This window comes from Poromitra crassiceps (genome assembly GCF_964638095.1).
Source record: "Poromitra crassiceps genome assembly, chromosome: 1".
In the NCBI taxonomy this organism is placed as follows: Eukaryota; Metazoa; Chordata; class Actinopteri; order Beryciformes; family Melamphaidae; genus Poromitra; species Poromitra crassiceps.
This window is the reverse complement of record NC_139623.1, coordinates 94,400,212-94,427,585: the sequence shown is the minus strand read 5'-3', so window position 1 is coordinate 94,427,585 and position 27,374 is coordinate 94,400,212. Positions and strand designations below refer to the sequence as shown.

The 27,374-nt window shown below is 45.0% G+C and overlaps 1 protein-coding gene across 1 annotated transcript in view; it reads left to right on the top strand.

Moving 5' to 3' along the window:
- The window catches only part of vps13b (vacuolar protein sorting 13 homolog B), a 661,063-nt gene that overhangs the window by 187,130 nt on the left and 446,559 nt on the right, over window positions 1–27,374 (top strand). The window contains exons 18-19 of the mRNA XM_083634457.1: window positions 1,330–1,464; window positions 2,438–2,617. Coding sequence (XP_083490583.1) covers window positions 1,330–1,464; window positions 2,438–2,617 — 315 coding nt within the window. The remainder of the gene's footprint in view (window positions 1–1,329; window positions 1,465–2,437; window positions 2,618–27,374) is intronic.

Below are 27,374 nucleotides of genomic sequence, written 5' to 3'. Positions count from 1 at the left end.
CTAAGAGCACCTGGTGTGTTAGAGCTAAGACTAAGAGCACCTGATGTGTCAGAGCTAAGACTAAGAGCACCTGATGTGTCAGAGCTAAGACTAAGAGCACCTGGTGTGTCAGAGCTAAGACTAAGAGCACCTGGTGTGTCAGAGCTAAGACTAAGAGCACCTGATGTGTTAGAGCTAAGACTAAGAGCACCTGATGTGTCAGAGCTAAGACTAAGAGCACCTGGTGTGTCAGAGCTAAGACTAAGAGCACCTGGTGTGTCAGAGCTAAGACTAAGAGCACCTGATGTGTTAGAGCTAAGACTAAGAGCACCTGATGTGTCAGAGCTAAGACTAAGAGCACCTGGTGTGTTAGAGCTAAGACTAAGAGCACCTGGTGTGTCAGAGCTAAGACTAAGAGCACCTGGTGTGTCAGAGCTAAGACTAAGAGCACCTGATGTGTCAGAGCTAAGACTAAGAGCACCTGATGTGTCAGAGCTAAGACTAAGAGCACCTGATGTGTCAGAGCTAAGACTAAGAGCACCTGGTGTGTCAGAGCTAAGACTAAGAGCACCTGGTGTGTCAGAGCTAAGACTAAGAGTACCTGGTGTGTCAGAGCTAAGACTAAGAGTACCTGGTGTGTCAGAGCTAAGACTAAGAGCACCTGGTGTGTCAGAGCTAAGACTAAGAGCACCTGGTGTGTCAGAGCTAAGACTAAGAGCACCTGGTGTGTCAGAGCTAAGACTAAGAGCACCTGGTGTGTCAGAGCTAAGACTAAGAGCACCTGATGTGTCAGAGCTAAGACTAAGAGCACCTGGTGTGTCAGAGCTAAGACTAAGAGCACCTGGTGTGTCAGAGCTAAGACTAAGAGCACCTGATGTGTCAGAGCTAAGACTAAGAGCACCTGGTGTGTCAGAGCTAAGACTAAGAGCACCTGATGTGTCAGAGCTAAGACTAAGAGCACCTGGTGTGTCAGAGCTAAGACTAAGAGCACCTGATGTGTCAGAGCTAAGACTAAGAGCACCTGGTGTGTCAGAGCTAAGACTAAGAGCACCTGATGTGTCAGAGCTAAGACTAAGAGCACCTGATGTGTCAGAGCTAAGACTAAGAGCACCTGGTGTGTCAGAGCTAAGACTAAGAGCACCTGATGTGTCAGAGCTAAGACTAAGAGCACCTGGTGTGTCAGAGCTAAGACTAAGAGCACCTGATGTGTCAGAGCTTGGGAGAGAAAGCGTCGGGGAGAGAAAGGGGTCAAGAACAATTAAAGGCCAATCAAGTGTTTAACGAAGCCACGGCAGCGGTGTTTAAACCTGCTGGACTGCACTTCATTTTCGCTTTGTTTTTTTTTATTAGGTGTGAAATCTCCAAGTCCGTCGCCGACTCTCGAGGGCTCGGTCCAGAACGTGGAGCTGAAGCTGTGCAGCCGTGCGACGGTGAAATGCGCCTCGGGAACCGTGGGAGCAGTAAAAGTGTGCGCCAGGACCCCAGGTGTGTGCAGCTGTGCCCTGTTAAAACTTTACTGCTTGTGTAGGAGGGAGCGAGGGAGCCCGGCTAGACTCTTCCTTCACTTTCTTTTCCTTATATTTTTACACACTCCGCACTCTCTTCTTTCTCTCTCTCTCTCAAATCTTCATCTTGATTTCTCTCCAGCTATGTGATTCAGTCAACTGTTGGGTGCTGTCATTGAGCTCAGGCTATGTCTTTGATGGCAAGGAGAGACTGCATTGATCTCTGTGTTATTGGAGCCAGAGTCAGAGCATGGAGTTCACAAGGTCCCACTGTCCTCATCTGATGATGTCAGGCAGATTATAAGCTCCATTCCAGCTCTTAATGAAGAGAGTTGTTTTTCCCCCTGAATTCAAAATGTACATTTACAGTCCTCCATCGAAAGGCACTCTGTCATACGTTAAACGGTTTCGATAACAGAGTGCTAAAATGTCTCTATCTTCTTGCCATCATAACAGACACGTTAGCTTTAAATTTACACAAATTGACACGTCTTGTGCGTTCTGATTCAGAAAAAGAGGCTATTACATTGCATGTAACTCCAGTAAATCCATCCCCCCCCCTCTCCATTTTCTTGGTGCTGTGTAGTAGGCGCAGTAGAGGGGGTGAAAGTTAGGGCAGTTACATTGTTTAGCATACACCCAGGGTCCAAATTAACACCAGCCACCAGCCAAATGCTGCTCAAATATGCAAGTGGCTGGTAGACTTGCTTCACTCACCAGTTATAATCTATTGAGTGGCAGGTAAAATTTAAACATTCAATAGCCATTTCACCGCTGGCCAAAAAAAGTAAATTTTGGACCCTGCATTCACCTACCGTATACACCTATCTTGTCACAGGACAGGCTCTTGCCAATTCAGATTATCAGAAAGCAGATAAAAACAATAATGAGGAGGAATGGGGGGGTCCACTGGGCAGTTTGGCATTCATTATTTTACTCTTCTTGGGTCTCAGGTTCAGCGGAGGGCATGAAGGAAAAGCTGGTTCCTCTGATCCAGGGCCCATCTGACACCAAGGAGCTGCATATGAGCAGATGGCTTAATGAGATCCGCAAACCCGAGTCCCTACTGGCCCCTGACCTCCTAGCCTTCTCTGTTCAGGTGCCTCAGCAAGGAGACGACTGCAGGAACTCAGGTAAAACATTGAAACTCTCATGGTTTGCGTGATATTCAGATGACATTGAGATGGCTGGATGCTAGTCCTCGTTTTCCTCATTTTAATGTCAAACAACAACATAAATATTGTTCTTCTCCTCTCCTCTCCTCTCCTCTCCTCTCCTCTCCTCTCCTCTCCTCTCCTCTCCTCTCCTCTCCTCTCTTCTCTTCTCTTTTCCTCTCCTCTCCTCTCCTCTCCTTCCTCTGGGCCTGTGCACATTGATCTCTGCTGAAATTTCTTTGTTACTCAACATGTATATTTTTCAAATCACAAGCCTTTCACTCTTTGATATTTCAATGTTTTAGCTCATTTTCCGGTTGTGGTCGTGGTGTTTGGATTTGCGACGGGCACTCCTAGTCCATATTCCATCTCATTTATCGGTGATCTAATGTTAAGTTTCTCGGTTTGTTTAGCTCGTCATATTTTCCTTTCCCCCCATAATGTCACGCAGTGCCCCTCTTTCATTATTTGTTTAGCAAAGCCGATAAGTGTTTTCCACTCCGGTATCCTTGAGGCTGGATTGGCAACTGGGCATCTCTTTACAGGCAGCATGAGTTCTCTAAACAGCAGTTAGTCTCTGTCAGCGCTGGGCTGAGCTAAGCTGAGCTGGCTAACAACAGCTAACCGCTGCAGGATTGCTGTTGAAGGCTGCACTCATGTCAGGTTGCAGATTGTGATTGCGCCCTTAGACCACAGATTAGGTTTCTGGTGTCACTGTGTGATTGTGGGTGTGTGTTTGTGTGTGTGTGTGTGCGTGCGTGCGTGCGTGCGTGCACGTGTGTGTATTTGTGTGTGTTTAGGGGGAGAGTGTGGGAGTGTGCAGTAGTGTACATTATACACAGCAAGGTTTAACTATCCCCTGCTCAAAGACCAAAAATACCATTTGGACTGTAAAGCTCATTGTGCTGTGCTGCTTGATTTAGTATGTTGGATGCTTAATGACTGCGACTTGGAGTGTCTCTTATACATCTCCAGTGGGAGCCAGGTATGTCCTCACCCATATGCTCTCCAGTGTTCTCAGTCTGGAAATGCTCTGGTAGGCCTTTCATCCATGAATGAGGTCATGAATATCGGTATGTCATCACTGGCATCCCCTGGTGGATCCGCATCTCTGTCCCTGTCAGCTGCAACCTAACCAGAAGACCTCAGGCAGCCCTATGCTGCTGGGCTCCCAGGGAAGATTGATACCCCTGGAAGAAGATGTACTTGACAGCCCCTCCTCCATCATGTCCCTCGCCTGTTCGGGAGTCTCTAAAAGCCCCCGAAAAGTGAGTCTCTCAAAGTGCACTCTGGGACTTTCTCCGGCCAACCCCCCCCCCCCCAGCTCACAGCAGTTACAGGAGAAGCCTGGGGATGACAATGTAAAACAATACAGCTCAAGTATTAGTCTTCAGAGTTGTCTTCAGAGCCACAACTCTACATCACTTTTAATACGGGGCTGCATGACTTAAAGCCCAAAGCCGTGTCCTGAATCATGTCAGGCCGCGCTGCCTTAAAACATGTCAGCCGGTGCCGGCCTCAGGTACCTTCACACTGTGATGATGGGAAGCTACAGCTGGAGCTTAAGGTGTAGTGAGGAAAGAAGATAAGAACCGTTTAGAGAGAGCGCATTTGGGAGGTCATCCCTAACCAGGAATTCCATTGCTATTGAATATCACCCAGTCAATCACTGTCCTATTGCTGGTGAAAAGAGCACCCAGGCACAGCTATAAATTGCAAATGTAAGGCAAGGAAAAGCTTAAATCGTACACATGCACTTTGATTCATGTGTGGACAGTCACTGTATATTTTCCTAAATTTGCTGCGACCTGAGAGTAAATTTAAAAAGCAATGCTGTATTTCTGACACAGAGCAATTCCACCCTTTCCCGCCTCACAGACATGGATAGATATTTTTAGGAACTCCGGTAAATTCTATTTAGTGCTCAGGCTCAGACTATTACTTTGATTTAGAGAGCATATTATTTCAGCAAAGCAATGGCTCATAAAGACAGTACATATTTTTGAATATTAAAACCTGATTTGAACACAAACCAGAAGACTGAAAGGAAGCGAACAGAGGGGGAGAGAAAGAAGATGGAGGTGAAGAAGGAGGAGGGGAGGGTGGACTCCCAGAAGCACTGGACATATCTCCAGCAGATGTGGAGCAGTGGAGGCCTGCACTCCTTCTCATCACTGCCTCAATAGTATACTCCTCTCCCCCCTTTCTCTATTCTTCATATTCTTTCTATTTTTTCCATCTTTCTGTAGCCCCCCTCTCTCTCTCTCCCTCCCTCCCTCTCTCTCTACAACAATAGTAGCGTTAGCAGAAGAAAGACATTCATTTCTCAATGTACCCCACAAGTAATCCAGACAGAAGTTAGAAAAATGCTATTCCTCTCCAGATTTGGTGGGTGCATACGCACGCGCACACACAAACACACACACACACACACAGACACAGTATTTCTGCCTTTTATCTGCAATTCACCTGTAATATCAGACAGGGATGATATAATACAGCGGCAGGGCTTGACAGCAGCAGTTCCAGCAGACCGAAACGTGCGTGCGTGTCTGTCCGTGTGTTGTGTTGTGTCAAGCACACTGCTGATAGACGTGCTGGCTAAGTTTGTGTGTACTATTCGTGCGTTCCTTTATCGCATAATAACTGGGATGTGGAGGCTAAATTACGTCACATCCGTTTTGTTAGCGTTCCATTTGCAGAAAACTTGAGCTGGGAAGTTCACTGTTCATTGGTCAGATCCAGTCGCTAGCCAGGCTAGCCATTGTTAGCAATAACAATTGATAACATGGCATTTCGCAGCACTTTGCGCATACAAACACTGCAGCCTCATGTCCACACAGATAGATGTTAGGCAGTGCTGTGTGTACAGCTGATTTAATGAGACAAACGAAACAGAAGTGCTAAACAACATTACTACGATTATAACTACTGTTGTTGCGCGGTTCAGCCATCTTGGATTTTTTAGGTCGGGGCTGCTGAGGAAATACCAGCTCTAGTGACGTCACCGTCCCAGCTCATGACCTTTGAAGTCGTAAGATTACCAGTTCCCAGTTATAAAGGAATGCACGATTTGTGTTTCTGTCCTTGTACGTGTCCTTGTACGTGCAAAGGCCTTGGTGTATGTGTGTACCCACAAGTGTGTGTTTTGTATGGCGGTGAGGCTGATATCAAAGCTGTGGGTCCGTCCACATGTTCGCTGTCCCCTCTGTCATGCATGAACCTGTTAGTGCGCTGCTAATGGAAATGAAAGGTGGAGTAGCATTGCTCTAAATGGGCTGCACCCCTCACTCAGCCACAGATGAAAGGTGGAGTAGCACTGCTCTAAATGGGCTGCACCCCTCACTCAGCCACAGATGAAAGGTGGAGTAGCACTGCTCTAAATGGGCTGCACCCCTCACTCAGCCACAGATGAAAGGTGGAGTAGCACTGCTCTAAATGGGCTGCACCCCTCACTCAGCCACAGATGAAAGGTGGAGTAGCACTGCTCTAAATGGGCTGCACCCCTCACTCAGCCACAGATGAAAGGTGGAGTAGCACTGCTCTAAATGGGCTGCACCCCTCACTCAGCCACAGATGAAAGGTGGAGTAGCACTGCTCTAAATGGGCGGCACCCCTCACTCAGCCACAGATGAAAGGTGGAGTAGCACTGCTCTAAATGGGCGGCACCCCTCACTCAGCCACACATGAAAGGTGGAGTAGCACTGCTCTAAATGGGCTGCACCCCTCACACAGCCACAGATGAAAGGTGGAGTAGCACTGCTCTAAATGGGCTGCACCCCTCACTCAGGCACAGATGAAAGGTGGAGTAGCACTGCTCTAAATGGGCTGCACCCCTCACTCAGGCACAGATGAAAGGTGGAGTAGCACCGCTCTAAATGGGCTACACCCCTCACTCAGGCACAGATGAAAGGTGGAGTAGCACCGCTCTAAATGGGCTGCACCCCTCACTCAGGCACAGATGAAAGGTGGAGTAGCACTGCTCTAAATGGGCTACACCCCTCACTCAGCCACACATGAAAGGTGGAGTAGCACCGCTCTAAATGGGCTGCACCCCTCACTCAGCCACAGATGAAAGGTGGAGTAGCACTGCTCTAAATGGGCTGCACCCCTCACACAGCCACAGATGAAAGGTGGAGTAGCACTGCTCTAAATGGGCTGCACCCCTCACTCAGCCACAGATGAAAGGTGGAGTAGCACCGCTCTAAATGGGCTGCACCCCTCACACAGCCACACATGAAAGGTGGAGTAGCACTGCTCTAAATGGGCTGCACCCCTCGCTCCCATAGGACCCACTATGAGGCTGGACATTTTGTGATCATGACATTTGTGAATTGTCTGAGCACTTGGCTCCGGCATCAAACGCACTTTATTCATCCCATGTGGCGCTGTTGATTCCATTTAGCGAATTCTTCAAACTTGATCATTATACGTCGAGCGTAGGAATGGGCTAACTCCTAACTCCTTACACCATAGACATACTGAAGACATTACCATATAATGAGCCACAATCAACTTTTATATTCTATTTTACATTTGATCACTGGCTTCTGGTTTTTGTAGGGATGCAATGCGTGGCGCTTTGGGATGTGTTTGCCCAATTCCCAAAGCATAATATTTAGTTCAGGAAAGAGAGAAGAACTTATTGGTACTCACTACTCAGCCTCAAGCTGTCGGCATGTACTTTGTGAGTACGTTTGTGTTGTGTTCAAATATATATTCATGTCCTAGTGCATATGCGTATGTGTTGATCTGTGTGTGTGTGTGTGTGTGTGTGAGGAGGGGGGGTGACTGTGTGTGCGTGTGTGTGTGTGTCATTGACTGTAGCTGGTTGTGAGTTGAGGAAAGCCAAGTCCTCCAGTCATTTCCCCACTGGTCATGTATGTGTGATCTCTGTGCTGTGTCATCTCCTAGAGGATGTGACATTGTGACAGGCTCTGGAAATCACCAGCACTTTACTTATGGATCTGCTCATTCAGCCCAGCAGCCGTTTCCTCTACATCTTAGCTGTTCCCTTTTCTTCAGAGCTCAGAAAGGGCCATGTCCCTCAGGTCACTTTTGATATATTTGGTGTATCGGTGTTGAAGCAAGTGGCCAAACACATCAGCAACTTTAGAATACTTGTACCTGGGTTCCTTTCTGTGACACAGTTGTCTGCCTGAAATATTTTTAGAATGGCTTCAAAGCACATTTAGGACTGCTAAGCTTCATTGCGCTGAAATAACGATAGCCTAATTAATTGAACGTGTAGTCCAGCATTTTAATGACTATTTTGACACATGTTCTAACCCCCCCCCCCTCTCTCTCTCTCACACTCGCTCTCGTTCTCTCATACAAAGTGACTTCACCAAAGAGATGAGCTGCTTTCAAATCTGGCCAATGACATCTGTTTTCTGTCTAATTGTTTACCAGTGAATTAAAACGAAATTCCAATTGAGTTAGAAAATGAAGAAAGTGGGTTGGGGTGGGGTGGCTACGAGTGGTGGTTGGAGGGAGTCCCTGTGCACTTGCAGAATTCCTGCAGACCCAGACTAATGTGTGTTTTCATTTAACAGAGCTGAGGTTGGAACATTATAATAAATTAAACACAATTAAAGGCGTGGGTTTTATCGCGAAAGAGCTCAGGCGCACTGCTTTGAAATGTCCTCTTTTATGGATCCAAAGGCATATAATAATTTCATATCTTGCTGTTAACCCTTTGTGTTACAATGTGACAGTCCCACATGATTTCTCCTAATTGAGCAGTCGTTCCAGATGGACCCAACAACAATACAGTTTTGTTGGCAGTGGCACCATGCCTCCACAGCCAGCAAGTCAGCCCTTCTTTCTTTCTCTCTATTTTACAAGAACAAAACCTGATTCATGTGTTATGACACAATGAGTAATGAGAAATCAATGCTGTGATTCAAGAAGATGAAAAAAGAAAGTGAGGGAGGCAGCAAAGAAGGAAAGAAAGAAAGGCAGGAGAAGAAGAAGAAGAATGAGTGAGGCTTGTGAAGCCCAGGAAGGGTGCAAAGTGCTTTCAAGCCACCCCAGGTTGAGGCAGGGATTCAGGTTGGCAGGCCAGACCAGCGGGGGCACAGGTCAGTCCTCCACATGGGCTCAGCTGAGGTTCCAGACCAGCGGGGGCACAGGTCAGTCCTCCACATGGGCTCAGCTGAGGTTCCAGACCAGCGGGAGCACAGGTCAGTCCTCCACATGGGCGTTTCAGACCAGCAGAGGCGCAGGTCAGTCCTCCACATGGGCTCAGCTGAGGTTCAGGTTGGCAGGCCAGACCAGCGGGGGCACAGGTCAGTCCTCCACATGGGCTCAGCTGAGGTTCCAGACCAGCGGGGCCGCAGGTCAGTCCTCCACATGGGTGTTCCAGACCAGCAGGGGTGCAGGTCAGTCCTCCACATGGGCTCAGCTGAGGTTCAGGTTGGCAGGCCAGACCAGCGGGGGCACAGGTCAGTCCTCCACATGGGCTCAGCTGAGGTTCCAGACCAGCAGGGGTGCAGGTCAGTCCTCCACATGGGCTCAGCTGAGAGCCAGGCAGATATCATCCGGCAGCATCACAAACTGGGACTCAAGCCTGGATTCCTAGACTGGTATTAGATCGATAAATTATTTGTGAATTTAATCAGAGTTGAGTAGTGCCTCAAGGATCACCAACACCAGAAACCCTTGGCCATGTCAGTCATGTTGACCTCCAAGGCCCAATGGACTGTAAATTTTCCCTGCAACTCAAGAGAAAGCTTGATCATCTTGATTCCCGGACAGTGACCGGCCGGCTGGCTGGCCGGCCTCCTTTGGCTGGTCTGAGGCCTGTCACTGCTGATGGATGGGGAAGACTAAAGGGGGCCTTGTGGGGGAGTTCAGGGCAGAAGGTTGTGTGAGGAGCTGGGGTTTATGCTGCTGAACTTCAGGGCGAGCCGGCCGGCGGCCTGCAGGTGTTCCCCCCCCCCCCACCACCACCCCGACTTTCTCCAGAGGAGGAGGAGGGGCGGGCGGGCGGGCTTTATGATCATAGGGAAGAGAAGGAGCGAGAGAGAGCGAAGGAGTGCATGTGTTTTCCCCAGGCACGCCAGCAGCTGTGAGACAATGATTTATGCTTTTCTCAGAACTCTGGGATCTCAAAATGTTACATTTAATCAAGCGCACTGAGAGCAGAGCAAATGTTAAAGATGTTCCCTATAAAGCCCTCCAGTTTTGATCTCTTTACCATACCCGGGGAGCTGTGGGAATAGGGGAACAAAGTGATCTTTAATCTTAATTTAAACATATTGGAGGAGATTATGAAAGCTACATGGAATTAATCCTTGGAGAATGCCCTGACCGCGTAATACTAAACATATTTAGTTCCCTAATAGATTTTAAACCTGTTTGCTTCCCCATTACTGTTCTTAGATTAGACAGCTGGAAGGAAGATAATGTTTCAGTTTATGGCTGTTTATACAGAAGTTGGTCCAACTTTGATTACATTAGTAGTAGTGTTATACAGACTCTTTTCATGTGGTGTGATTAAACTCGTCAAAGCATTTTGGAATACAGTTATTTTGCAAGATGTAAAATGTTCCCTTAGGTACTTTATAAGAATTGTCAATACTCACATGCATGTGTACATGCGTTCAGAATTACTCATCAGTTATTTAAGCAATAGATCACGACAGGCCGTGGTATATGCTTATAATACCACACCTAAGGTGCCGTAGGCGAAAACACCCTTATGCTTAAAATACACTACAAGAGTTTCCCTCCGATTTTACATAGGATTTGCAGTTGGGCTCAGTCTGTCTTTGTTGACTCTAGTCTGCAGTTGTTGTGGGCAGTTGTTATGCCAATTAGCAGCAAAATCTGTTATTGTTAATTATGGGTACAGATTTCTAATCGTCAAGTGTAAACTGCCTCCAGCCAGTCGGAGCCACAACGATTATATCAGACATGTTTGAATTTCTCGCGTTGAGTTGGGTAGATTAAACTGGTGCAATGACCCGACTCAACTCAACTCACACGTGCATGTGGAATCCCGTCAATATCCAATGAAAAACTAGGAGGCAATGAGCCAAAAGCAGTCAAATAGCTAGTCTTCATACAATAGATATTTCTGTTACTAAGGCACACGTGAATAGTAGAGGGAAGCATCAAAGACGCTAGTATGCCGGTTGCTCATGGTTAAGTCAGAAAGAATAAAACTGAAACTTCCCGTTACAAATTTCAAAATAAAAGTATACCATTGCAACCGCTTTGTGTGTGTGATCCGAAATACCCCAAGTACCAAAGAGGAAATAAAGGACACATTTGCATAGGAACCTGTTTTAAATTAACGTAATGTTGTGTCTTCGAAAAGTCAATTTTAACCCGTAGTGAGTCATGCAGTAATACATTGGCGCTTTTATTTTGAAACTTAAATTGTCTAGCTTCCGTATGGTTAGTATGGTCATGTCAGTTTGCTGGTTATTTGTGTTGTGGGTTCAAGACACCGTCTTATAACTTGAAAGATGTGAGTTTGGTGGGCGCACAGTCGGGTAGTGTATTTTGATCTGTGATTCCAGTTGTGTCATGTATTTCAGTGAGTTTTTCAGTTGTGATAAACAATCTTAATGAAAAATTCATGTAGTATAAACTCCCCAGTCTTTTCATAATCAGTTAAGATTTCAAAGTCATCTAGTGTATCTAGGCTATTAGGTGTGGTTTAATACGCATATCACGGTCTGAAGTGATCTATTGCTTTTAGTAAACAGTTACAAAGTATGGATTCAACACATTAACATTGATTCCCCTGGATTCAACACATTAACATTGATTCCCCTGGATTCAACACATTAACATTGCTTCCCCTGGATTCAACACATTAACATTGCTTCACCTGGATTCAACACATTAACATTGCTTCCCATACTCAGATTTGTCGCTCGTCGCTTTTGAGAAATAAAGTCGCCAGGGGGGTCTGAAAAATAGCTAAATGTAGCGACAAAGTAGCCAAGTTGGCAACACTGCGTCTGCCTGTGCAGAATAACTCAGCTGTGTGCAATCAGTGAGGAGTGTGATTGACAACCAGTCATCCAATCACAACAATGTCATAAGGAGGAGCATGACTGAATGACAATTTGTCATTGGATGACTCAGTCATGCTCCTCCTTATGGCATTGTCTTGATTGGATGACTGGCTGTCAGTCACGCTCCAATTAAATGTTTTCTAATGCCGTTCCAGCTGCACTCGCCATGCACTCTGCATGACGCTACCGGACAGACACTTGACAACGTTACGTTATTATTTCATTGTTTACTTTAAACTTTACTTTAAACTTTAAACTAACAAACACAAACAAGTCATCACCTCTCAAGTCAAGTCAAGTCTCGAGTCTTTAACTTCCAAGTCCAAGTAAGTCTCAAGTCATTTATGGTTTTGTCAAGTCAAGTCACAAGTCATCAAAACAGGGACTGGAGTCAACTCGAGTCCAAGTCACCAAGTCTCAAGTGCCCATCTCTGGTATATTTAGTGTGGTATATGCTAAATATACCACAGCTGTGAGCCAATCAGATTGCTTGATTTGAGACAGCCGTTTTATTACGTTTAAGTACAAATATTTTTCTTAGTTTGTACAAAAAGTTGATGATTCAAGGTTTTGAGAGATTTTGGGGAATTCGATATTGTGGTGCATTATTTATACTAGAAATTTTGCAAATTTTTAGCAAATTCACACTCATCTCTATGCCGCGCGCTTTGTGCCGTTCTGAGCAGGCGCAGTTGATCTGAGCATGCGCAGTTGAGCAATTGTGCACCGTGCACCCCTCCGCCTTATTTGATAGCAGTGTGAGATAGAACATCCATGTGCTGGTAATGCACTGTATGTACTGTGTTGTGTTCTGCTAGGATACACGTCACTACAATACTTAGTGTGTGTGTGTTGAGAAAAGGAGCATGTCCATGGCAGTCGGGGACAGGTGGGATCTACAGTACCTCAAAGACTAATGAGAGCAGGTGGGAATGAAGCACTGCCTGACTTTGATCTGACCATTCCACACAACACACACACATATACACTCACATGCATGAATGTGCGTGCACGCACGCGTACACACACACACACACACACACACACACACACACACACACACACACATGCACACAGGCATACATGCACTTAGAGGCACACACACTTAAATATGCCAGCGTTCAACACACACATGCTGTGTTTGCCCGCGCTGCTCTGAAACTGTAGCCTTTGGATGGGTTGGACTGACACCATAGATGGGGTGGTACCCTCCTCCATTACAATCTTTCAAAGGCCTGCCGCACTTTCATACGTGCATCCATCATGCTCTTTCCCCTCCTTCATAAGCATGTGTTCACTCACTCCACTGAGTGTTACATCAACAGGCTGCCTTTGTCTCAGGCAGACTTGATGCCTTTAAGCTGCTGCCCTGAATTTCTGCTCTGGCTGCTAGACCTTTTGGCAAAATACTAGTGAAATTAACTTTTGAGTCCTTTGCGGAAAACAAGAGGGACAATTTATTTACCTCATCTTGTAAGTGAAGTTGCCGGGTTTCTAGCTGTTGGGACCTGATCAAAACTTAGTTTGAATTCATTTTGAATACCTGGGGGGGAAACACTGAGATCTCTATCTATCTATCTATCTATCTATCTATCTATCTATCTATCTATCTATCTATCTATCTATCTATTTATTTATTTATTTATTTATTTATTTATTTATTTATTAATTTTTTTATTTTTTATTTAATCTGAGATTTTTAAGTTTTTCAGGCAATGTCTTGATCCGATGTTTGGGTGTTGGACCAAAATAATACTGGAATCCATAATAATATAGTAGTTTAATAGTACTTTTTAAATACTCAATTGCTCAGCTTTCCACCTTTAAGTCTCTGACAAGATAAATTCATCTGAAATCAAATAACATATTTGAAACTATGTACCGGTACTGTATATTCAAATATGTTTTTCCCAAGTAGGTGATTGCCTTTACATGCCTTTACAAAACAGGCATGACATTGTTAAAGTCAAGGACAATGGCTCATTTGTGTTTTGGCTGCCCTGGCCCCTGATGCTCTCCAAATAAGCAGCATTCACTGAAGTGTAATGATTTGTAACAGGCAGTTTGTCCAGAATGTGTCATCTGTACTGACAGTAGGCTTTCCCCTGTACACAGTATCTTCCTCTGCCTCTGGCGCTAGCCCTCCCACCATGCTACAGTACACAACACGACTTCAATAATGCCCAGTTCACACTATGCGCTCCGAGCCCTCTGCGAGCTGTAACGGGTGCTCGGCTCTACAGACCCCCCCCCCCCCCCAGCTATGCAAATCTTATGTTTACTAAAATCATTCTATTATCCATTCAAAACCCAAATAATATTTGCGATAGCCGTATAGTTAAAGTCATAATATGGAAGATTTCAGTTTTCTTGTCTCTGACACACCCATGAGGCCATGAGCAGTAATTGCAGATGAGATCCACGCAGTGGCGCATATGTGACGTGAAGGGTTTTTTCTTCTTCTTAATATATTCAAGTAGGCCAGTGGTCATTTTAACTTTGATTAATTATAATAATGAAACTTAGCGCCCATCGTTCACCCTCATTTCAATCCGGGAGGGGTGGATGATATCTGAAAATGCACTCCGAGGCGGAAATATGGTGGGGCTGCTTGGTCTTGTGTGTGAAAGCAATTTCTGTGGCAAGGCTGCTGGCGTTAAACGAGTGCAAACGCTAAATTGCCGCTTTTGCGAAGATTAGGCCCATCGAGTCTAGATCTAGATTAGATTAAACTGTAATGATCCCCTTAAGAAAGAGGGTTGTTGTAGCAGCAGAGAGAAGGATATAGAGATGAATAGAGATGACAAAAGATAATACCACACATAATTGCAACAATTGAACACATTGAAAATAATGCAGCAAATGCATAAAGAAAAATATAGCGTATTCATGAACATATTTGCAGATAGAAGTGGATGTGCCAGTGTGCATCACTATTCACAGTAAGATATAGATATAATTTAAGGTCTCAGGTTTACATATTTATTATTTACATAGTTTTTAGATTTAATTTCGGTGCACAAAACAAGCCAAAAATAACAAAATCCATTTGTTTATTTGTTTAAGCACCCTATAACTTCCTTAACAGGCTGTTGAATCTTCCAGGCAGCCCCTCTGGTCGTGTCTCGCGTGAAGCGGAGCAGGTAATGTGGAGATTAGACCCGAGGGAACCCACTCGGAGCCGGCTATTCAGGTCAATCACGGCCCATTACTGGAGCTGTTCATTTGTCAAGTGTTGGGCTACTTAGGCCACTCTCACAGTGCTTACAGCCGGGCTGGAGTGAGGCTGAGGGGCAGGAGGCAGAGCTGGGGACAGGGGCTGGTACTGAGGCTAGAACCGGGGTCAGGCATTATGGCCCATTTCCACCGCAGGTAGTAGCGCGGTCCCGCTCCGCTCGACTCGATAAATGGTCTCATTCCACCGCTAAAAACTGTTCCAGCCCGGGTTGTATTGGGGTTGAGTCGTGCTACTTTTCGTACCTGCCTCATCGGGGTTCTATTCTGTGAACCCGGTACCATACGGTGACGTGAAAACATTGTTGACGACTGATTGGTCAGGCAGAATCGTGTTTACTCTGTCTATCTACTGACTGTCAATGCAATGCTGCATACCAGTTTAGTGGGCTTACCTTCTCTTCTGTTATGTATATTTCCATCAGTCTTTTGTGTTGCTGCCTTCGCCTCTGGTGAAATAAAATTGTGGCGGTGGTTTCAATTGTCTGAGAGAGAAAAAAGTCCGCTGCTCAGGAAGCTCCTGTAGTAGAGTGCAGCGCTCCGCTAGGCCGCAGCGGGTCTTTGGTGAAGCCGCGGTCTTGCCTGGTGAGAGGCCGTCGGGGTACAGGCTTCACTCTGTTGCGCCTCTCCCGTCCGCGCGCAGTGCATGCCTGTGAGTTTGACTAACTACAAAGTGATATCCATTCTCCTGGCCGATTGTCACATTTGCCCATGTACACTGTAGGTCATTTAGAGGCACCAGTATTTCATAAACAGTTTAAAAGTTCTGTGGATGGATTTAATTGTAACGTTATGTTATAGCCTACTTCGGCTATTAGGCGGAGGACAGATATGCGGTCGCTATGACGACCAGCTGTGGGCGGGGGTGGGCGGGGGCAGATGATCGGCGGTCGAAGCAGAACATCCATCGGGCCGAAACGAGTAGAGCCGACTGGTGACGAGCTGTGCAGGGCAGTAAAATGTGGTGGAAATGAGCCATTACAGCTGGTACTGAGGCTAGACCCGGGGTCAGGCATTACAGCTGGGCACAGGGGCTGGTACTGAGGCTAGACCCGGGGTCAGGTATTACAGCTGGGGACAGGGGCTGGTACTGAGGCTAGACCCGGGGTCAGGTATTACAGCTGGGGACAGGGGCTGGTACTGAGGCTAGACCCGGGGTCAGGTATTACAGCTGGGGACAGGGGCTGGTACTGAGGCTAGACCCAGGGTCAGCCATTACAGCTGAGGACAGGGGCTGGTACTGAGGCTAGACCCGGGGCCGGGTCAGAGTGTGTTTGGGGCTAATGCTGGTATTCAGGCTAGCCTCTACTTTAATGATATCACAGCTCCGACGTGGCTAATTGGCAGTGGCCATTTCAATCGGAGATGCAAAATGGAGTAAAGATGGGGTTAGTGCATGAACTGGAGACTAGGTGAGATTTTGGTAAATTAAACTCCAGGTACCGGCGATAAGGTAGAGACATAAGCTGTCAAGGCTATGGGACAGGGATAACAGAGATGAGGTTGCTGTGTGAGTGTCTTCCCAAACCCTTTCCAAACAGAAATGACTGTAGCTTAGTTGGACGCACTGGTGAAACTCTGGGCTTTTCAGGAGTTAGCTAGTTGGTGGTGATGTGTGTGTGTGTGTGTGTGTGTGTGTGTGTGTGTGGGGGGGGGGGGGGGGTATTGAGTCTGAGTGTGAAGAGGGGTCACTCTGGGTCACTGCTGCTTCTCATCTAAAACTTGACATCTAGGTAGGACGGACCAGGGTAGGACGGGGAGGGAGGAAGAGAGTGCGGCTGAGATAATTGGCCCTTTTCACCGTGTGAAACTGGAGCCAATCAGGGCTCATCAGGTTCATTAATATGATCTCCCTAACAGACCTAATGACCTAATGCCTACAATGGCTACAAGAGGAGTGCCTCGTTTCTCACCCTGGGTGTGAACTTCCACTCCTCAACCTGAGATTGTAGAGGACAAGGAGGGAGTCGTATGGCAGTGCTTTGATGTGTGGTGTCTTTCACTTCTCTTCAGTTAGTCTTTTCTAAACAAATTAAGACAGCACTTTAAACCATTCCCCTCCATTCATTCTGTGCCTCTGATATGCACTTTTTCAATTACAGGATTTGAAGTCTTAAAATAAGTTACACTATTTCTCTCTCTCTCTCTCTCTCTCCCTCTATTCCTCCATCTCTCTGCCTGTCCCTCTTTTTCCCTTTCTCCTCTTTGTGGGGGGTGGGGGTGGGCTTGCCCTTGGCTACTGAACAGCTGGAAAATAGTGATCTAGCTTGTCAGCTACTGGGTGTCATGTAATTCCCAGGGCACCCTGATTCATTTCCCGCTAAGGTACAATTCATTTTTAATGTTTGTCAGTGAGACACTCAGTGAAGAGTGTGACGTAAGTCCACTCAAGAATCTATCCCCCACCCGCCCAAAACTACCCCCCAACACACACACACACACACACACACACACACACACACACACACACACACACACACACACACACACACACACACACACACACACACACACCATCCCCATCATCTCAAATACCCAAGAGACTGCAAAGTTATTACAGTGAGTAATTATAAATTAAGCTCTTTGGAGAGAGAGAGGGAGAGAGAGCAGTGTAGTTTTCCCTGACTCAAAGTACTTTGCCAGCTGTATCTTTTAAGATTCCTCATCTATCATTAGTTTCCAGTAGTTTCAAGCAGCCTTTTTTGGTGTGTGTGTGTGTGTGTGTGTGTGTGTGTGTGTGTGTGTGTGTGTGTGTGTGTGTGTGTGTGTGTTTGCGTGCGTGCGTGCGTGTGTGTGTGTGCGTGTGCGTGCGTGCGTGCGTGTGTGTGTGTGCGTGTGCGTGCGTGCGTGCGTGCGTGTGTGTGCATGCTAGCTGCTCTTACCAGTGTAAATGTAGTACAAGGGAGGATGGTCCTCCCTTATTTTTTAGAAGAGATGGGGGATTTTATATAATAATATATATTTTTTTAATAAAATATCAATCAAATGTGTTTTTTCTTAAATGCTTCGACAGTGACACCTGTAGGGCACTGATGGAGCGGCATGCAGACAGAGTCTGTGCCAGTGGGTCTGTCTGTCGTGCCCACAGAGGTACACTACAATAACATTCCCCTCTTGGGCTGTTCAATTCCTTAATTTATCTCAGACAAATCTATGATTGGTTGAAAAACACATGCAATTCACAGGGAACAGTGAAGCCTAAACCGCCCTCACCAATCACTACTAATCAATTAACTTATTCAACCAAATCAGTTGATTGGATAGATCTGTAAGATTGACATTGTATTGTCCAATGATGAATGAGTCAGACTCTCAACGCTGAATCCAGCTTCACTATAGGAAGTCACTTTGCTGTGATGACCTGACAGTAATATTTACACGACAGTAACAGCATATTATATGCCCCTTCTTCTTTTTATTTTTATTTTATCAAGCAGTAAGTTAGCTCACAAGCCTTGCAGTCGTTGTATTACGCGAGCCAACACGAGCCGCGGTATGTGGCCGCCCGCAGATTTCAGTCTCCGCAAACACTGGGATACTGCAACGTCTCGGCTGCACGCGGTTACAGACGGCATGGATGTATTGTGCAAGTAAGTCAATTAAGTTCAAGTTATCTGGGCCTTCTAGTAAATTCGGCGTGCAAATGGTCCACCAAGCAGCGCTATATTTTTGGTATTATGTTTCATGCTGCATAGCCTGTCATTTTGCAAATAAAAACGGCGACCTTAAACTCCCACATTTTTAAACTGAATTTGGCTGGTACATCTACGGCTGACAGCGAGCTCATTTTTAAAGCTAGAGTGATGGTCTTTATACCATATGAAAGTAGAAGAAATAAGGAATCGATTGGAACCAAGGATGTCAACCTAGCATGTTGGGAAGGGGGGGTAAATTATGCTTCAAAGTTTATTAATTTGTCTTAGCTTTCCCCTCCATGCAATTGAATGTAACTAAACTAGTATGTTGGCATTAAGTTGATGACAGTAGCTGATAGTCACTCCCCCTGTCTATACGACAGCTACTGTCACCAGTACAGTAGTGGAGTGGTTTTGATTTATTTATTCATCAGACCTTTTACTGACAAACTAACTGTAAATGGATTACTTTATTTTGAGGTGCATTGCATTGCTCAACCAGAAATGATTCCCAGATCAACTCTGTTTCTCCTGGGCCTAAAATACACCAGATGACAGCTGTTTAATCCATCTTATTTGTTTGTTTAAATAATGCAGATTGTTTAATCAATCCGCATTGAAAATGTGCAAAAATTCACCAGTTGTAGCCTATAAGCCAGTGGTTTTCAAAGGGGGGTCCCCAGCAAAAAGGGGGGATAATCTATTTTCACTATAATTCCATCCATAAGTAACACAATGTAAGCTAGTGTAGAAGTGAGTAACTAAGCTAATAATAACCATAAGAGCACAAATAATTGACAAAAATTTCGAAATAAATATACGGTACAGTATTTCCTCTGAGAAATGAAATAATGAGAAAAGGAACAATTATTGATGGTTAAAACTGAATAATGACATCACAACAGTCTAATCCTAATGCTAAATTAAACTGAGATATTCCTCTAAATCTGTTTTAAAACAAAAGAAAAGAAAAAAAACGCCAAAAATGTTTTGGTCGCCAGCGAGTAACCTCCCTTGCTTTCAAGCTCAGGAGCCGCCACTGCTGCTTACTGATGTGGACAGCAGTAATCCCTGGTTGGCCTGTAGCATACAAGCTATTTACACTTGATCCAGTCCCGGGCTGAGTAGCAGGGGTCGAGGAGGTCAATTTAGTTAACCTTATCTAATTGATTGTTGTGACTGGATCAAAGGTCGCCACATTCCACACAGTCAGATCAAACATTGCACAGCACAATCAAAACAATTGGCTTCCCCGGATCACCTAATCAGGGGCTTGTTTTTTTCATTCTCACAAATAAGAGGGGATAATGTCCAGATTTATGGCTGAGGGCCAGGATACTGGCTAAAGTAATGCACATTTAGATAACTTGTACATACTATGAAATATGGTACATAATGTTATTTGATATACATTGTTACAAGTTTCAACCCTATAAACATGCCCTTTGAAGCCCTTTAAGAAGTTTTTGATCGGCTTAAACTAACATTAATGAGTTAATGAGAAATTATACTGAAACCTTTCTACTCGTTTACTGTCCTTGATGATGTATTTTTTTAGTAACCTTTCTCTTTTGATGTTTCATGACAAATTGCTAGATGTGCCGACGCTAAACGCTGCGGTTCAGTAATGTCCCTCTAATAGAGAATTTCCTTTTCTAACGCCTGCCCATCTTTGCTGACAGAGGGAAACATGAACATGCGGTGGCTCCCTGTTCGTTAACAGCGTCACTGTCTGTCTATGAGCCACGGTTCTATCTTTTCATCTCTCATCGCTCCAGCTTTGATCCAGATCAAGCGGTACCGCCGCCCGACGTTATTACAGGACGTTACTGATTCATACTCTGGCAGGACCAAAGTCACACGCAGGCTAACCAGAGTTCAGGCAGATGTGCCTGAACGGCCCGGCCAAGCAGCACGGCAGCTAGCTGGCTAGAGTTGTGTGCGGTAGCCAAACCAATATGTGTTTGGACCGCTTGAGTGGCCATCAGAAAACATGAGGTGGGCGTGGGAAGGGGATGAGAGCCCATTAGCTTCTTCACAGCTCAGCCGCCCGCGACGTGCCTCCCCTCTCGTACCATGCCCTCCTCTCGCCCTCCCCTTCTGGCCCCCGCACTGTCTTTCCCAGGCTCCAGTGCTGCCCTTTTAGCACACAGTGCTGCAGCCAGCGACACCACCTCTTCAAAAGAAACAAGACAAAAGTTATAGTGGGCTAAACACAGTCCCACATAAAACAGCGGTGGTGAGGGTGAGGAGATGAAGAAGGGGGTAGAGGGGGAAGAGGAGGTGCGTAGACGTGAGGGGGTAAGATTGTCTTCTTGGAAGCGTCTTTTGATTCTGATGTGGGGGATTATTACTGGAGCAGTTTGTTAGGCTGCAATTAATTAAGCTAATTAGGGTGGTGGGGGGTTCGGGGCTGGGTGGAGATTTGTGGAATCTCTCACAACTCTCTGGGGGGGGGGGGGGGTGTAGATTAATTAACAGAATCAGCCGGTAGGAACCAGACCCAGAGGGGGGGGGGGGGGGGGGGGGGCTCTGTGACACACACACACACACACACACACACACACACACACACACACACACACACACACACACACACACTCTCACACACACACTCTCTCTCACTCACACACACACACACACACACACACACACACACACACACACACACACACACACACACACACACACACACACACACACACACACACAGAGCACCCAATATTATAAGGTCTGTGTTGGTCCAGTTCAGTTGATCATCATGCAGAGGGAAACAGACACACAAAACGTGGGTTTGTTTGCCGCCCGCCCTGACCCTCTGTTGTTCAAAGTGTATTCCCTCCTTTCTTCTAAAACCACTGCGATTTGTCCCAGTGACAGATAGACTGAACAACAGCTTCTCACAGACTTCACTCTGTCGTCACATCTTTATCCCCTCAATATGGAGGAAGGTTCCCCCGGTCGCCAGTTCTGTGACTCTCCTTACTTTGTGTGCGGGGGTCCTCATTTGTCTTGGGAGTCCCCCTCAGACCTCACAGGAACATCTATGGTGTCATTTTCCAGGACGGAACCAAGAGTCACGCTGCGACGGCTAAGTGTAAGCAGGTTTAAGCAGCTAGCTCGTCCGAGGGATTGTCAGCGCAGGGTTTAAAAACCACAACACATGAGTGAGTCAGGGCCCGGCAGTCTGGGCATAGGAGCTACTGTACTGTATAGAGGGCAGTGCCAGACTCATAGGAGCTACTGTACTGTATAGAGGGCAGTGCCAGACTCAGCAAATACGTCTAGAATGACCTTCTTCTATTTGCTTACATTTCAGCACGTCAAGGTTGGTCGACTTTTGCTGCAGCGACAATGTTTTCCTCTGTATATTGTATCTTTGCCATTTCGACTTTTGACTTTTCTGCTAAATCATTGATTTGTGTCCACATAAATACAAGTATGCAAAGGGCATAAACACTACTAATGCAATCAGATATTGGAAGTCAGTCAGTTACATAAGTGTCTATTTGGTATATTAGAGGTCCGCACACTGTATAATGCTCCCGAAGTGGATTTATTAAAAGCACAACGTTTCGGACGTCACGTCCTTCATCAAGGTGCAATGAAGGACGTGACGTCCGAAACGTTGTGCTTTTAATAAATCCACTTCGGGAGCATTATACAGTGTGCGGACCTCTATCATTTTTCTTAAGTTATCTCATTTGGTCCAGCACCTGTCTACTAGGATGTGCGCATTCCACTTTTTTCCTTTATTTGGTATATTACACATAGAATGTTAACACACAGGATGATGACAATGGCAGGTGGACAGATGAGTAATACTGTATGACAAAGATAACGGTCAGTATCCACTTCACAGGTACAAAAAACAGCGCCTCCTCCTCCATATTGAGCTGCTACCAATAATAGCAGATATTGAACAATACCTCGCTAACTGCTCCTTCTCTTAGTGAGCGCGTGCACACACACACACACACACACACACACACACACGCACGCACACCCCTCCCTCCCCACCCTTCACTTCTATAAATTCAGTCTCCACATCATTCAGCCATCACCAGTTAAATTGAACAAACATTGAACAATGTAACTGGCCAGCGGAGGAGACCTGGCCAATGCAAGTGTTTCCTCTGTCACCCTCCACTATACGATCACACTTTGATGGATGTTTGAGGAGTACAGTGTGGATGAGGCGAGACTTTCATATAAAGCCTATTAATGCTTGACTTTAATCTGCTGGGATTGGGTCATATGTTTGCAGAATTGGATTTAAATGCGTAGAAATGGCAAAACGGGCCCGGCCGGCTTTCATTTGAACTCACTGCACAGAGAATGAGAATATACTGAGAATGATGTAGTGGTTTTTGAAGATGATGCCAGTGCATAGTGTCACCTCCAAATCCATCCCAAACACTTTTTTCAGAATATCCATAAGAAAAAAGGAAAGTGTCCTAGTTTAAAATGAATGATATCATTTGACATTTTTATTTCAACCTCTTGTCTATTTGACTTTTCCTATGCTCTCGCTTCAATTTCATGATGAATGCAACAGATTAATCTATCTGCATTTGGCATACCAAATGTTTTGATTCACATTTTTCTGTGCCGCTTTTTCCACAATGTAGTGTTTTAGTTTCTCCATTGCATTGTCAAGTCCATACCTAACACCTTTTTCAGTTTATTTATAAGTAAGAAAATATTTTAATTGGATTCTAATTGCCTTAAATCTCTTGCTTATTTATTTTCGTCTTTGTGCCAAGTTAATTTCTGATGATAAATGCTGCATATTAATCTCCCTACATTTGGCCCCCTTTGTGACACTTTCCTCTGTGCCTTTTACTTTTTCCACTGTATAAGGTTATATAACAATTGGCTTTAACTTTGCGGATTGTAGTGTCACATTCAAGTCTATTCCTAACGCCATCCCAATATTCATTAAGATGGAATATAAAGAAAAAACATTTTAAATTGATTTAATTGTCCAAGTTTGAAATGAATGACATCATACGACCCTGCTCCTTAGACCTCTTGCTTATTTAACTTCTGCCTTGCTATGATTGAAGTCGCCATGATGAATGCTGCATATTACCAGTACTCTCCCTGCTTTTGGCGATTTGGCCTCCAATCTGTTACAATTCAATCTGTTACAATTCACGCTTTCTTTCTTTTTTACGTTTCACTGATTTATTTTTTCATTTTCTGCAGTGACAGTTCATTATGGTTCCAACACATTACTGCAAACACACACTCAAATATAGATAAGATACAGTATACCAGATAATAAATCATCATCATCAGTATATAAATGGGAGCTGGCCGCTCTGTCTGTTTGTTTCTCTGTCCCACTGTGATTGTCCCACTGCGATGTCATAAATCCCACTGTGACATCATCCGTGATGTCATAAATCCCAGCGGCCGAGCTGCGAATGCGAGCTGCAGGGCCAGCTTGGCGAGCTGCAGGGGCAGCTCAGCGAGCTGCAGGATGGCCTCGGCCCTGTATATATTGTATATTTACTCTGTCTTGTCTTGTTTATGTTTGAACTTTTTGTAACTTGGTTGTTAATTTGTTTGTATTGTTGAATTTGAATGATTTGTGTCTTGTAAGCCCATACGGGCTGGGCACCATGAATATGGTGCATGACACAGAAATAAAACTATCTATCTATCTATAGTATGCACAACGCACGCATGCACGCACGTCGCCCACACACACACACACACACACACACACACACACACACACACACACACACACACACACACACACACACACACACACACACACACACCGCTGCACTTTCTAGGCCAGTGTTCTCATCATGACCACATTACATTCTACCTACTAGTAGCTGTTTTTGAATGTAGGATCTTTCTGATGGTATGGAATACTTTCTTCCATATTTGTGAAGTATGAGCAAACTCCTGGCTGGGTGAAAGGAGCTGTGAAGGGCACACCAACAGCCGTTTCCCCCTAATGGTGTACCTTGGCTTGCGTTACCCCATTTAAGTGATAGCTTTACATATTGCAGGCTACAGGTTTCTGTGTGTGCTATATGTTTCTAGGCATATAGTTTAAGGCAATGAAACTAATGAGACCACCTCCATGGCATGGCAGAAAGACGCGAGATGCACAAATGTAGCCATCTGATTTGTTTTCAATGCTTAGTGCACTTCTGTTTCATCATTGTTTTACCCTCAATAGGATTGTTTTAGGGGAAATCCTGCACCCATGATCCACAATACAAGTAGGGCCTTTCTGAAGCGCCTACCACAGCAGACATTCACACAGTTTTACAATAGAAAAACAGAGAGAGACTTTTTTGCATACAGTATACCTCCACTTTACATCTCTAAATCCTCCCAGTCAATCAAAGGTTCAGATTAGATGACACTTTAATGATTAGATAGGAATAAGAGGAAAGACTACTGCAGATAAGAAATGTGTGGAGACAAGCATATTAATTCATATTTACAGATGGCGGAATATTGTGCAAATCATGCAAATGTGCATTGATAGCTGTCACCTTGTCAGAATGTGCAATTAAATGGACTGCATTTGTATACTGTATACTAGGGATGTTCATTCGAAAATTTTCCAAAATCGATAATCGGTGAAAATTAACGATCAATTATCGATTATCGATCATATTAATACTTAGAAAATTTTCAATTTTCTTTTTTTTTTTTTTTTTTTTTTACAAAATGAATGCCTATGGCAGAAAATACGAAAGACAACATGTTCTCCTCAATGAACTCTTTATTTCAATGTGTCTCCTCTCCAACACTGCTGTCCCCGGCGCATGCCGGTGTGAATTTCCCATGTTTAAAACAGTTTTGTTGGCACAAAGGCCCGTGCCCAGCCAGAAAACTAGAGACTATATGAAGCTCCACCTCACGTTAGTCGGCTGTGCAATGGAGTGGGGCGAGGAGGAGCGAATTCCACCCAAACCTAGTCCAAAAAATAATAATAATAATAAAATAATAATAATTTAAAAATCGATCCAAATGCCACAGGATCGATTCCAATCCTTAACGATCAATTATCGATTTTCGATAATTGATGAACATCCCTACTGTTGGACTGCATTTATAGAGCGCTTGTATGCAAAGCGTTTTACAATATACCTACATTCACCCATTCACACACATTCATATACACATGGCAGTGGCAAGCTACCACGCTTGCCGCTGGTGCTGGTGCTTGCTATGGTGCTGGCACAACCATCGGGAACAATTTGGGGTTCAGTATCTTGCCCAAGGACACTTCCACATGCGGACTGGTATGGAGGAGCTGGGGATCGAAACGCCAACCTCTTTTATCCAACGCGATTAGTGGACAACCCACTCTACCTCCTGCGCCACAACCACCGCTATTATTATTATTTGTCATATAGACCGTTTTCACGGAATTGTCAGTCCTGCTCTGCTTCTTTTTTCTATCTTTCCTGTCCATAACAAACACTGCAACAGGAAAGGAGCTGGGCTTCGATTTAGAATGTTTTTGTTGTCAAGTTAAAGGAGAATTTTGTTTTTTTTTAACCTGGAGCACTCTCCTCACATTAATTATGATCTGACGACTCACCCAGTGATCTCCGCAGCGTTTCTGGCCGTCCTACGCGTTGTTTTGAGATCAATACTCTCAAATCCAGTCGTAAAATAGAGCTCGGTGGGGGCCAAGTGGCAGCCGGCAGGAAAGTATCGCGGGACTTGACAAGACTTGGTGACCAAGATCACGAATTAGGTAATTTGATCCCTGGGAGACTCCAGTAAACAGCCCGGGGGGAAATATCAGTCTGGTGGTTGTTGAGGGATGAGATTATGACCATATGTGGCGAAAACGGGAATAAAACTGGCTATTTAGATGCAGGAAAGACAGGCTGCCACTTGGCCCCCACGGAGCTCTATTTTACGACTGGATTGGAGAGTATTGATCTCAAAACAACGCATATGGACGGCCAGAAACGCTGCGGAGATCACTGGGTGAGTCGTCAGATCATAATTAATGTGAGGAGAGGGGTCCAGGTTAAAAAAAAACGAAATTCTCCTTGAAAACCATCTATATATGGTATGTACAGAATATGTCTAAGTTATGTGCATGGACTTTGGACACAGATAGATGTGATGCAACCCAGCTCCATATCAGGCACTGTTAAAACAAAGACATTATTGGTGATTCTCATCCTCCCCTTCTCTCTACTTGGAGTCCCTCCCTCTGTCTGTCTGTTTGTTATTGTTTGTACTTAATTCCTTATGGCTTATTCTGTCTGCTGTAAACGGAATGATTTTAACCAGAAGCGTCATGCCCATTGTAACTGAGGGGGCAATTGCCCCCCAGATGTTTTTTTTCTCTCTCTCATAATATCATTTCATTACTATGGATTTTATAACGTGTAGTTATGATCATTTATATAAAGAGTCAAATATAGGCTATGTCTAATTATGTCATAGATCAAACCTAACCAACACACACCCCTCCTCCCCCTGATAATGGTTTCTCCCAAAAGACGTGTCGGCTCGTCCATCTGGCTTTCCCACTATAGGCGCTTCCAGTGCTAGTAGCAAAGCCACCCAGCCAGCCACCCACATGTCACAGCACAGAGCTGACAGCAGTGTTTTTCTGTTTAACTGGTCAGTATAGTGCATCAATCCCATTTTCAAACATGTGAAAATTAAATGCTGTTAGTTAGGCACAGTTTGCATAGCAAGTTAGTTGGCTACTTGTACCAGGCAGCTAAAGTTAGCACTGCATTGTAATGTTAGCATCCCTCATGTTGTTTACACATCATGCCAGCTTGTGGTAGCATAGCATCCATTTGGTGGTAAATG